Raw genomic sequence first — 13220 nt, 5'->3', positions numbered from 1 at the left:
TGCATAATGACAGTTGTGAAAATTGTCAAGTCAATTAATGTCGAACTCTGCAACATCGCTTGTTCAAATCGTGATTCAATGAGCTTGATGCCACGTACGGTGAATGAATTCTTTATGCAGATATGAGGTGGTCAAGTTGAGGAAAAGTCCTCCAGAGATTTTAGATCAGCTCCCTGAAATTGTCACCTTTCTTAAATAAAGAAATGAGGTGGACAGCAAGCTGTCAGATAATGCGTGGTTGGTAGACTTAACCTTTCTTATGGACACGAGTGCAAAATTCACTGAACTGAACCCTGAACTGCAGGGAGGAAGACAATTGTCACACATGATCAGTGCAATGAATGTGTTTAAACTCAAAAGGACAAAATTACTGAGCACTTTGCAAATCTGGAAAAAATTAAACAAAAGGTCAAACAGAAAGGATTCCATTCAAACAAATTCTGTGACCACCTGAACAAATTGGAAAAGGAATTCAACAGAATTTCAGGAGTTAGATAAGATGGAAGAAATCATTATGTTTGTCTCAAATACTTGGTTTCAAGTGGACATTGGAAAACCGACGCAAAATTTCAGCAGGTGTCTGACCAAAGCAGTGAGCTGGCCATTGAAATAATCACCATGGAAACTGACAGAGCTGAAGCCAGGTCAAGGGATAAAGAGTTTTGGGGACTTGTAATAGCAATGTAATAACAATGCTTAGAATCATAGAATCCCCACAATGCAGGAGGCCATTTTGCCCAGAGTCTGCACCGACAACAATCCCACCCTGGTCCTATTCCCCACGTATTTACCCTAGTAATCCCCCGACACTAAGGGGCAATTTAGCATGGCCAATCCACCTAACGTGCACATCTTTGGATTGTGGGAGGAAACCCGGCACCCCGAGGAACCTCACACAGACAGAATGTACAAACTCCACACGGACAGTGACCCAAGGCCGAAATTGAACTCTGGTCCCTGGCGCTGTGAGGCAGCAGAGCTAACCATATTAATATATACATTTGCAATATTAGAGGTCTCCAGAAAGTCAGCCGTCAGCATTCTAAACAAGGGTTACAACATTTACCAACACTTCACCCAATAGTTCAAAATACCTCTGCAAAATTTCAAATAATCAAACACAAGAATTATACTTTGAGAATTTTATTGCTTTCAAATGGTCATGGTAGGCAAATTTCATACTGTTCATCACTGGACTTCTTTGAAATTCAACAATTTGCATTTATATAGCACTTTCAACAAAATAAAAAATGTCCCAAACTGCTTCACAGGAGTGCAATCAGACAAATGTGACACCACACCAACAGATGAGATATAATGACAGGCAGCCAAACACTTAAGTTTATTTATTAGTGTCACAAGTGGGCTTACATTAGTACTACAATGAAGTTACTGTGAAAATCCCCTAGTCACCACACTCCGGCGCCTGTTTGGGTACACTGAGGGAGAATTTAGCATGGCCAATGCGATGTCTTTCGGACTGTGGGAGGATACTGGAGCACCTGGAGGAAACCCAAGCAGTCATGGGGAGAACATGCAGACTCCACCCAGGAATCGAACCTGGGTCCCTGGTGCTGTGAGGCAGCAGTGCTAACCACTGTTCCACTTGGTTAAAAAGACGTTTTAATCGGCATCTTAAATTAGATTATTTACACAAAGCTCAAGTGGAATGAAACAGGGATGTTAACTGCATTTACTGATTTCAGAATGCAGGTCATGAACTTAAATCACATTCATATAGTTTTTTTGTGAGAGGAGGAAAAAGCAGCAAACATGCACAAATACAAGTGATGTAGTTCCATTTAGGAGCAGCACTCCGAAATAATGCAGAGGATATTTGAGATACATCTTACTTTTACCTATTCCACTGGTATGGTTAAGGATCGGAGTTGTTTGAAGAGGTTTTGGAGAATTTCTCTGCAACAACTTTTGTCCACTTGAACTTGTAGAAACATTCGGTATGGATGAATTCACTTGAGGGGGATTATAGCTGATATTTGGAATTGCTCTACCAGTAGCAACTGGTCTTAATTGGGAAAGTCCTGTTCTTCCTGACGGTGGTGTAATTCCTGTGCATAAAACAGAAAAATCTTGCATAAAATAACCACAACATACTGAACTGTACAACAGTACTTTAGTCCTTTTTAAAATGGTGATCTATTTAAATATTTTAAATTCCATTTTCAAGCTAGTCACTAGTCCTTTCACATTCACAACAAATGTATAGAAACACCCTGCAAAGATAATCTTTCATCTGTACAATTTGCATTAAACGCTTAACATTTTAGTTTAACTTTTCCTAAATCCATTCTACAGTGCCTTTGTGATTATTGGTTACATGTGAGATAATAAACTATGAAACACCAATAAATATATGCAATATCTCCTGAACTTCCCCAGCCAGACAAAACTAATTGACTGAGTGCTTTGCATAAAAATGTTGAAAAAATGCTATTAACAGATTTAGTGAGTGGAGAGAGTGTTTTTTTAAAAAAGTACAAGGTGCACTGATGTTAATTTAAGTGCAAACAAATTATTTGCATGATGTAGAAGCCTCAATCAAAACTGGAGACAAGCAAATAGCTAAACTTCTATTGTGTACTAACTTATTTAAGTTATCTACCAAGTTTCTATATGTCTGAAAGACGTGCTGGTTAGATGCATTGGCCATGTTAAGTTCTCCCTCGGTGTACCCGAACAGGCGCGGGAGGCGACTGGGGGATTTTCACAGTAACTTCATTGCAGTGTTAATGTAAGCCTACTTGGGACACTAATAAACAAACATTTTTTTAAAACTTCACATGCACAGCAATTTGATTTGGAAAAACAGTAAAATTAACAATTCTAATAGTTGTAAAGACTGTTGTTTAATATGTAGCCCAGTTTTGTAATGCTATGGAACTGTATAAGTAATACATCAGTTTGTCGTAGGACATTAAAAAGAACAATTTTCTTTGCCTGTACAGTTTATAAACAGAATATCAAATTGGAATCCAGCTGATCAATCAGCTTTTGAAGACTCTCTCAAGATCATATTTTCTTCGTGCACCAGACTGCTCACAGTCCTAGAATTTCACAGTGAAACTAATTGTTAATAACTGATCTTTCAGTGAACCTCCAGTAAACCGTAAACATCAGAATAGCATGTCAGCAGCAAATAAGGTATGCAATTATTGTTTTTAAGCACCAATCAATTTCCTTTTTAAAAAAAGCTCCTCACCAACTGCATTTGCTTTCATTTCACATAACCTCGCCATTCACATAAGACAATGTTGTGGACAAACAAGAACTTGGCTTGTGAACAAAAGGGGTGCAGTTTCATACTTGGATCAGTATCATCTGCATATTTCAGAGAATATTTGAGGGGTAACAAAACAAAAAAAATGGCTTCCTCACCATACTTAGTGACTCAGTGGCAGGCAACAGAAAAAAAGTGCTAATTTCCCGTAAAGCAATCCCTTTGCTGCATGTTGTAAGGCCCCTCTTTTTCAAATCAGTCAACTAACAATTAGGAGCCATAACGTACAATAAATACTTTTAGGCCACAACTTGGTGTGATGATTTAGACTCAACTAATATTGGAGGTAGTAATTAGTATTTGTATCTCAAAATAAAAAGCTGTGGTATTCATAAAATATGCATTATAATTTGAAACAATGCATTCTCTGACCCACAGATATAAAAACAGAAGCACCCTTGCCACTGTCAACTGTTGGGGAAAATTCATAGTAGGTCAGAGAAATTTCAAATAATGAGGGATTTAAGTCACTAATAAAATACTAGCACTAAGTGAAATGGCCTCAGATCAGACTTACAGTCTAATGGGGAACTGTCTACATGAAAACAGTATGAACACAGTAAGAGATTTAACTATGCATGAGATTTGAACAAATATTAGATTTAAACATATATTTTGGATTTTTAAAATGTATTTTAGCTGTATGCTAAAGAAATCTGTACACTTTAGCCAAAAGCAGGTTACCACGAAGCCTAATGGAATAAGGGACATATTGAGACTAACCACATTCTTCGAACAATGAAACTACAGAATGCGCAAGTTCTTATCAGTGAAAGTTACTAGCAGTCAGGTCCTCAGAGCCTCTTTCTGAATAGGATTGTTCACACTGTACAGATAAGGCAGGTCTTCTCAGATGCAAGAATGTACATCTGTCTGGTTCAGCCATTGACATAAGCAAGACTTGGTGGGAACATCGATCTTTGTAGGGGGTTGCTAAGCAATAGGAGTAGGAAGCATCCAGATTCTGTGGACCAATGAAATCCCATGATGTCAGAGGGTAAATGCAATTGGCTGAAGTGTGTGACAGGTATTAACAATGATTGATTTGTATTGAAAAATGACTGGTTCATAACTAACGGGGGGGGGGGCAGGCAGAAAAAGTAAACTTGAGAAATGTATAATTGATCTGTCCAATGCATTGTAACCTCAGTAGTATTAGAATGCTCAAGGCCTTCTCTTGTAGTAGGGCATTGGACTGCCCAATGCTCATTCTCCCATCGATCACTGGTTAATAAAGGTACGTCTTTAACCGGGACACTGGCTTTCGTGAGTCTTTGTATTGGCTGAAGTCTTTGGCGATACCCAGTCTTCACAGAACACCACAACATCAACTTAAAAATGTTCCATTAAATGATTCCTCACCACTTTTGCTTGATGCCTAATGACAATACTATTTACTGGCACCTCATTCACAGAAACATACAACAGCGATGGAAATAGAATGTTTCACCAGTGAATTTAAACATAATACTGTTAATACAGTAACATTTCTGTTATCTGGCAAGCTACCAACAGAACTCTATCAGTTGAAATTCTGGGGTCAGGTCTGTTTTTTTGATTAGACATGTCAAACTCACAGGTCGATAGATGTTTATAAGCAGCCTGTTCTTGCTCTGTTCTCAGTCTTGCACTGGCTCTGCAGTTCCTTCTCCCCATGGTACCTCAAACTCAATTTGCATGCTCCCACACCTCTTGAGACCTCAACACCCACATGATCATCCTGAAGCTCTCTTTGGGTCAAAATGTATAACTCATCTTGCATCTCAATTAACCAACATTTTTGAATAACCAGGGCTTCCCATTCCCATAGCATGCTGGATAACAAGAGATTTTCCTATAGCATTATTGGTCACTAAGTTACCAAAACAATAGCTACAACTGCAATTTGGCAACAAATCAGTCATGAATCCCTTGGTAAATCAGATTATAAGGCTGGGCTGCTGCTCCCGGCTGACAAGCAAAAACTGAAATGGGAGAATCCATCAAAGAAAGTCATGCAACGTTGGTCTGAAGAATCAGATGATCTCCTACGGGACTGCTTAGAGTCAGTAGACTGGTCAGTATTTAAAAGCTCTGCGACCAGCCTGAACGAGGACGCCACTACAGTAACTGACTTCATTAGTAAGCGCGTAGAAGACTGTGTGCCAAAGCAGCAAATCCGCTTGATTCCCAACCGGAAACCATGGATGAACAGAGATATCCACTGCCTGCTGAAGTCCAGGTCTGAGGCATTCAAGTCAGGGATCCTGACCTATACAAGAAAGCCAGATATGATCCACAGAGATCCAACAAAGATGCCAAAAGACAATACCGGATCAAGCTCGAATCCCAGGCTAGCCATATGGACACCCACCGACTATGGCAAGGTCTGCAAGACATGACAGGCTACAAGATGAAGGCAGGTAAAACCTCCAGCTCCAATGCACCCCTTCCCGATGAGCTCAACAAATTCTATGCCTGTTTTGAGCAAGAGGTCAGCGAGAGCACGCCCTCCATCCCAGAAGCTGCAGATGAACCTGTAACCGAGGTCACCATTGCCGACGTCAGAGCAACCTTCTCAAAAGTCAACCCATGGAAAGCAACTGGCCCAGATCAGGTACCCAGACGAGCACTCAGGTCCTGCACGGACTAGCTAGCGGGGGTATTCGCAGACATCTTCAACTTCTCTTTATACCAATCTGAGATCCCTACCTGCTTCAAGATGACGACCATCATCCCAGTACCAAAGAAAAGCCAGGCAAGCGTGCCTTAATGGCTATCATCCGCTGGCTCTGACATCCATCATTATGACGAGCTGTGAAAGGTTAGTCATGGCACAAATCAATTCATGCCTGCCAGACTGTCTGGATCCACTACAGTTCGCCTATCACAACAGGTCCACAGCAGACACCTTCTCCCTGGCCCTACACTCAACCCTGGAACAACTAGATAACAAAGACACCTATGTATCGACTACAGCTCAGCCTTCAATACCATTACTCCTACGAGACTCATCTCTAAACTTCATGGCCTGGGGCTCAGCTCCTCCCTCTGCAACTGGATACCAGACTTCCTAACCCACAGACCGTATTCAGTAAGGCTAGGCAACAACACCTCCTCCACGATCATCCTCAACACCGGTGCTCTGCGAAGCTCTGTCCTGAGCCCCATACTATACTACTTATTTGACTGTATGGCCAAATTTTCAAGTTTGTTGATGATACCACCATTGTGGTTCAGATCTCAAACAATGATGAGACAGAGTACAGGAAAGAGATAGAGAATCTGGCAAATAATCTCTCCCTCAATGTCAACAAAACGAAGGAGATAGTCATCGACTTCAGGAAGCAGAGTGGAGGGCATGTCCCTTTCTACATCAATGGGGACGAAGTAGAAATAGCCGAGAGCTTCAAGATTTTAGGTGTCCAGATCACTAATGACCTGTCCTGGTCCTTCCATGCAGACGCTATAGTTAAGAATGCCCACCAAAGCCTTTACTTTCTCAAGTGACTAAGGAAATTTGGCATGTCCACTATGACTCTCACCAACCTTTACAGATGCACCATAGAAAGCATTCTTTCTGATGGTATCACCGTTTGGTATGGTTCCTACTCTGTCCAAGACTACAAGAAACTATAAAGGGTCGTGAATGAAGCCCAGTCCATCACTCAAAGCCTCCCACCGCCTCGGAAAAGCAGCCAGCATGATGACGGACTCCACGCAACCTGGACATACTCTCTTCCACCTTCTTCTGTTGGGAAAAGGATACAAAAGTCTGAGATCATGTACCAAGTGACTCAAAAACAGCTTCTTCCCAGCTGCCATCAGACTTTTGAATGGACCTACCTCGCATTCAGTTGATTTTTCTCTACACCCCAGCTATGACTGTAACACTACATCTGCATGCTCTCCTTTCCTTCTCTATGATCTGTATGCTTTGTCTGTATTGCATGCAAGAAACAATATTTTTCACTGTATACTAATACACGTGACAATAAAAAATCAAATCAAATATATTGTTGAAAGCCAGCTCAAGGTCAATAGGTTGATAAGAGATCTGCTTTAAATGAAAAAGAAAGATGCTGCAGAAAATTGTGCGTTAATCATGGGAGATTTCAATATCAGATACCTAAATGGATAGATGGCCAAGAAAGCGAAGAAAAGTACAAGTTTCATGCAGAAATTTAGCAAATCTGCTTCACTGAAGAACAAAATGTACCAGTTTCACATTCGGCCAGAAAAATCCTCATCCCATCTTCAAAGGTTAAGTACGGCCCCACCCTTAGTGACCTCACAATAGTGTGCAAGTTAAGCTGCGAGTTCCATTTTAAAAGATGCTTCAAATTTCAAATTCAAGGAACTCGCAAGGGAATTAACAGAAGCTTATCAAACTGCATCAAATATTTTGGGACCAAGAAATTAAATAGCATGGTGAAATAAAGAAGGGGCAGTACTGAGTGAAATTCTGCAGTTATCTAATTTGAGTTCCGTGTAGCTCACATGATTCACAAACTTGGAGAGGATACTACTAATATAATACTTTGTAATCACATCAACTCATTTGGCCAGACGTTGAACACAAGCAAGAACAAGGTAGTCAAAAAATATTAAACCAGCTTTGCAGACGAGCTGAAGAATAAGAATAATCTTACGTAAATAGAAGTTCTAGCGCTATGCGCTTTGGAACGGAAACATAGATCATGAGTGCATAACTAAGATGCCCACAAACAAAACTGGAAAAGGATTCAACTAAAATCTTCCTACAAGTTGTTCCTGGATTTGAAACTGAATTTGCCTCAATCAAGTGCATTTTATTACCAGCCCAAGTTACTGTAACCGTGTATAATTAGTGATGAGGCCAGATTTGGAATAATGCAGGCAGCTTTGCACCATTCCAGGACTCAGTTGTGAGATAGGCGAGATGTCAAAAGCTTGGGGCCTGAAGTTACGAGGAGAGAGTCAGTGTCAAAGTCGATCACATTTTCCACAAGTGACTGTCAGGGACATGATCTGTATCTTTAAAATGCTGAAGGGCAATGGAAAATGTCAGTGCAAACAGATGGTTCAGCCAGGACCACAAATAAAAAAAATAAAGGATGCAAGTACAACATCAAGAAGAGTACTATATTTTTTATTTCCTCACTGGCTATTCCAAGAATAACAATGGGAAGCATAGACTCATAGTTGATGAAATGTCATTGAGCAGAAGAGATGGCGAAGCAGAAGTGAAGACTTTTGGTGGCGGTGAGTTGGGGAAATTTAGAATACATCAATTATTCAATGGAATGTTATTTCTCCCGAGCTACAGAAGTATCCTGTAAATAAAAAAATATATCCCGTAGTATTGTCAAGTATTTCTAGCTGGAGCAGGTAGAAGTAAACTATCCAGGAACGATTGGGAAATGCAAAGCAAGTGCAGTGCTCACTCTGCTCTTATTCAAAAAGACAGAATATGCACGCAAATACAGACCCACGAGTCCTCAATTCAATAAAAAATAATGGAATCACGAATGAGAAATAAATTTGACTATTTGTACAAGAACTTAGTAAGAGCAAACAACAAGATTTGAGATGGGATAGATTCTAGATGATGAGCCTCTTGATTTTAAAAAAAATGGAAACAATAGTCCAAGTCAACTTTTGGTGACCATACAACATTTTGGTAACCTGTGTGCATAAAGTTATATGATCTGGCCCAAATCCTCCAGATTGTCTGAGATCAGACAGATGAATTTGCCCAGGAAGTTAGCCATTCACTAATGCCCAAAAGACTGGACCTTAAAACTGAAGCCAAATATAGCAGCTATAAAAAGGGGAACTTGTCCTCTCTTCCCTCAGCTCCACTCCACTCTGCAGATCCCCAGGCAACACTGCGGTATGCATTTCCCTGATGGCCGGGATCAGCAGATCCTGAAAAAATGTGCAGAGTCAGGTCTGGAAAATCTTCTCATGTAACTGCAAAGAGCACAACATTGAAGATTCAGGCCAATGTCCCAGGGGAAAGATTACTATTTAAGATCAAAGTTCAAGGGACTCAATGCAAATATTTACTTAAATATAGTCAGCATGGTTATGTCAAGGGGAGATTACGTCTAACAAATTTGACTGAATTTTGAGGTGGTGATCTGGTGTGTCGATGAAGGTATTGTCGTTAATATAGTCTTGTTGGACTTCAGTAAGGCTTTGAACAAGATCCACATGGGACTGATCAAGGTAAAAGCTCAAAGGAGTCAGGGCAAGTGGGTGAACTGGATCCAAAATTGGATTAGTGGCAGGGTGCAACGGGTGATGGTCAAAAGTTTTTCTTGTGACTGGAAGAGCTGTACCTCAGGAATCGGTGCTGTTTGTCGTGTACATTAATGATCTGGACATGTGTGGGAGATATGAGGAGTAATTTTGCTGACAACATGAAAATTGGTGGTGTGGTAAATAGAGAGGAGGAAAAGCGTAGATTATAGGACAATATAGATGGGCTGGTCAGATGAGCAGAACAGTGGCGAATTGAATTCAACCCTGGAAAGTGTGAGATGTTGCATTTGGGAGGGAGTGCACAATAAGCGGTACAATGTTAACGAATACAGAGGACCAGAGGGATTTTGAGGTGCATATCCAAAGATCCCTGAAGGCAGCAAGACAGGTAGATAAATATTTAGATGAGCACTTGAAATGCTGATGCACACAAAGCTAAGGACCAAGTGCTGGAAAAAGGGGCTAGATTTGATCGGTGCTCGATGGCTGGTACAGACATACTGCTACCAAATAAACCTGTTGGACTTTAACCTGGTGTTGTGAGACTTCTTACTGTGCAGACACAATGGGCCAAAGGTCTTTTTCAGTGCGCTAAAACAACAGGTACTGATCATAGAGTGGTAATATCTATGTAGTAGCTCAGGAGGTTGGAGTAGAGGAGGGTCCTTTGCACATAGGAAGGTGAAAGAGAGAAATACACACACTTAATGAATCATATTGAAACAGTTCAATATGAAGTTGAAAAGGGAAAGTGTTGTATTTCACCGAATACTCAACATGCCCAGCAAATGCAACAGCAGTTGCAAAAAGCCAACAGAAACGTTTAACTTTGTTCAAAACATGAGAATACAGGCCAGATGAATTAATGATCAAATTGCACAGAGCACGCCTTGAATACTGTGTTCAATTCTGGTCACTGAGAAACAAAGAACACAGTCCAAGACTAAAGGTAGGGAAAAGAAAAACAAAAAGGCTGATCCCTAGTAACAATTAAAAAGTTGGAGAAATCTCAGTTTTTCAGTCTGTAAAGGAGAGATCAGAGATGGTGTAAAATGGAATGGGAAGAAATTAGTCCAAACTACGACTTTAAGCAGTGGAGTACAGCAAGGGGGCAGTTAAACTCGTATTTGGTAATTTTAGGACTAGCAACATCTTCCGGACTTGTTTATACTGGAAGCAATCAATAGCTGAAATTGACTTTCAGACAGAGTGGTGCCGGCAAAATCCCCGAAATACGTTAAATAAAATGAGATGCAGGAAGGGAAGCAGTGAATTGGATTGCTCTGGAGAGCGGAATTTAACGTGAACCAAATAGCTTCCCTCTTCTGCAAGTAACCATTCCTCTAGGAATATTTTGATTGGGTGGATCCACAATGGTTGGTGAAAAGAACTGACAAAAAGGTAGAAATTAAATGTTCCTAATTCCATGCTCTCTCATGTTCTGATAAAGAGTACTGACTTACATCCAAATCTTATCAACTATTACTTCTGTAGTTAAAATACAAGGTTGTCAAACCAAATCAAGGATCAAGCAGCAATGGTCTCATTAAACACGCATACCAGAAATGACAGGAACAGTTGGTCTGTTTTGAAAGCAAGTTAGACTTGGATTCTGTCTTGCATTGTACGTCATGCCACCTGAACTCGGAGATATAGTCGCCGGCGAACCCATATCTTGTACAGCAAAACCCTAGGCAAAGAGGAAAGGTGTTAATAAAATCAAATACTGTTCTTACAAATAAATTCAAAGAATAGTTCAGGTACATACCATCATACATAATAGCCAAACACAGAAATCTGTCACATTTGTTAACAAAACTAGCTTTACCCATGTAAAATTACTGAAAATAGTCACCAATTGTCAGAACCAGCACAATATTATAACTGACCAAACTGTTCTCCATTAGTAGTATGAATCCTCAGCTAATTATTGATTAGTCTTTCGATCAAACTAATGCACCAGTAAGTCCCAATGTCAAACCCCATTATGGGTCAACATAAGAAATAGGAGGCAGCCATTCAGTCCCTCTCAAACCTGCTCTGCCATTCGCTAAGATCATGACTGGTCGTAGCCTCAACTCCACTTTCCTACCCGCCCCCTTGACTTTCTTGTCAATCAAAAATCTATCTAATCCAGTCTTGAATCTGTTTAATGACCCAGCCTCCATTGCTCACTGGGGAAGATAATTGCAGGCACCAGCAACTCAAAATCCAAACACTGATGATCCACAGAGAAGCAAGCATTTGCACTGAGCTACTGTTCGATGTCTGGGGATAGGATGAGGTACTCCAATTTGCCGAGAGAGAAAAAAAAAGCGTGACTGTAAAACTGACATTTTCTTCAAGAGATTGCAAGACTATTTTGAAATTCTCTTTTGAAACATTTGCTTCTAGAGAGTAAACACCAAAACAGGCTGGTTGGGCCATTTAGCTTGTTGCCATGTTGGATCTTCCAACTTTATGCAAATTCTTGATCTTAATCTCACGGGATTAAAATAAGATTCAACAGAATCCTTCAAAACATGAAAATAAACGTAATATATTGTTCCAACATTTAGACAGGGATCAACCAAGTTCAACACAAGTAAACAAGATTACACCACTTTGTTATTACCTGTGTTAAGACCACTGGCTGTGTTAATGCAGCAGGCATAGTTTGCGATCCTGGCTGATACACACCCATTGTACCAGTATTTGATGGAGCAGTCTGTTGGCTGACCGATTGAATTGTTGAAGATGCACCTATTACAGAAACAAAGATTTTTTTAAAAAAACTTTGCGCAGCAGGTTATTTGGGTTTATGTCACACTATCAGTAACCCCCACAGCTTGCCTCCTGGACTTGCTGGCTGTCCTGTCTGGAGACAATACACATCTCTTTAACCTGTGCTGAATGCTCCCTCCACTCACATTGTCTGTGTCTTTAAGACCTGATCACTTCCTAAAAGTTTTAAAAATCATTACTTAGTTGAAGGCATTCATTTTCCTTCTTGAAATGGTACTGTTATTCTAAATTAAACAAATATAATTCTAAACACTGTCACAGAACTAATCTGTAACAGTAACTAATAAAGACACCAGAACATGAAAAAAAGTCACTTTGCTATTTCTTACCACTGCTAAAGGAGATCGTCGTGCCTCTGCCAAGTCCATTTTGCATTGCTCCTCTCGATGTCAAATTAAAATTTGTGTCTTCTGCTTTATTACCTTATCAGCAAATGAAGATAGAAATAAGATCAGCAATCTTTTAAGGAGAACATTTGAAGGGTCTGCAAAATATCAAAATATGACAAATGATTATCCTTCAAACATTTGTTGCATCTTTCCTGATTTTCTCATAGGATCTGAAAGTAAAGCAAGTTTCAACAAATTTAAAAAACAAGTGTGGTTTTGAATGACACATTCAAATATTTATCATGAACTTCCAGAAACTAATTGCTCTCCGCAGAGTTGTCGATCATTTGAAGAGGGTGATGAGCTTTGATAAGGTTAAATTATTCATCTTCTTCATCGCACATTGTCTATCCACTGAGGGACAAATTTAGGAAGGGAAACCCTCTACATAAAAGCTGTAACAGAAGTAGCATTTTTTTTCAAACAAAAATAGTGTTATGTGTTGTAGTTAAATCTACTTAAGTTTGACAAATTAATGTGTTCCTTCTAGTAGCTTCCCATACACTATCAATTGGAATCTT

At 39.9% G+C, this 13220-nt stretch overlaps 1 protein-coding gene across 10 annotated transcripts in view; it reads right to left on the bottom strand.

Annotated features, from left to right (window-relative positions):
• The window catches only part of LOC144511276 (zinc finger protein 280D-like), a 112728-nt gene that overhangs the window by 59401 nt on the left and 40107 nt on the right, over positions 1–13220 (bottom strand). For 6 of the 10 annotated variants that reach the window (XM_078241434.1, XM_078241435.1, XM_078241436.1 and 3 more), the window contains exons 3-6: positions 12640–12732; positions 12141–12268; positions 11087–11216; positions 1854–2069 (exon numbers count right to left, since the gene is read on the bottom strand). In XM_078241434.1, coding sequence (XP_078097560.1) covers positions 1854–2069; positions 11087–11216; positions 12141–12268; positions 12640–12732 — 567 coding nt within the window. Of the gene's footprint in view, positions 1–1853; positions 2070–11086; positions 11217–12140; positions 12269–12639; positions 12795–13220 lie in introns of all 10 variants that reach the window. The other 4 variants (XM_078241437.1, XM_078241439.1, XM_078241441.1 and 1 more) reach the window with 2 other exon arrangements.

The sequence above is a fragment of the Mustelus asterias genome, chromosome 24, assembly GCF_964213995.1.
Source record: "Mustelus asterias chromosome 24, sMusAst1.hap1.1, whole genome shotgun sequence".
NCBI classification, from domain to species: Eukaryota; Metazoa; Chordata; class Chondrichthyes; order Carcharhiniformes; family Triakidae; genus Mustelus; species Mustelus asterias.
Note: the sequence above shows the minus strand (reverse complement) of the source record. Positions and strands in the feature narration are given on the sequence as shown.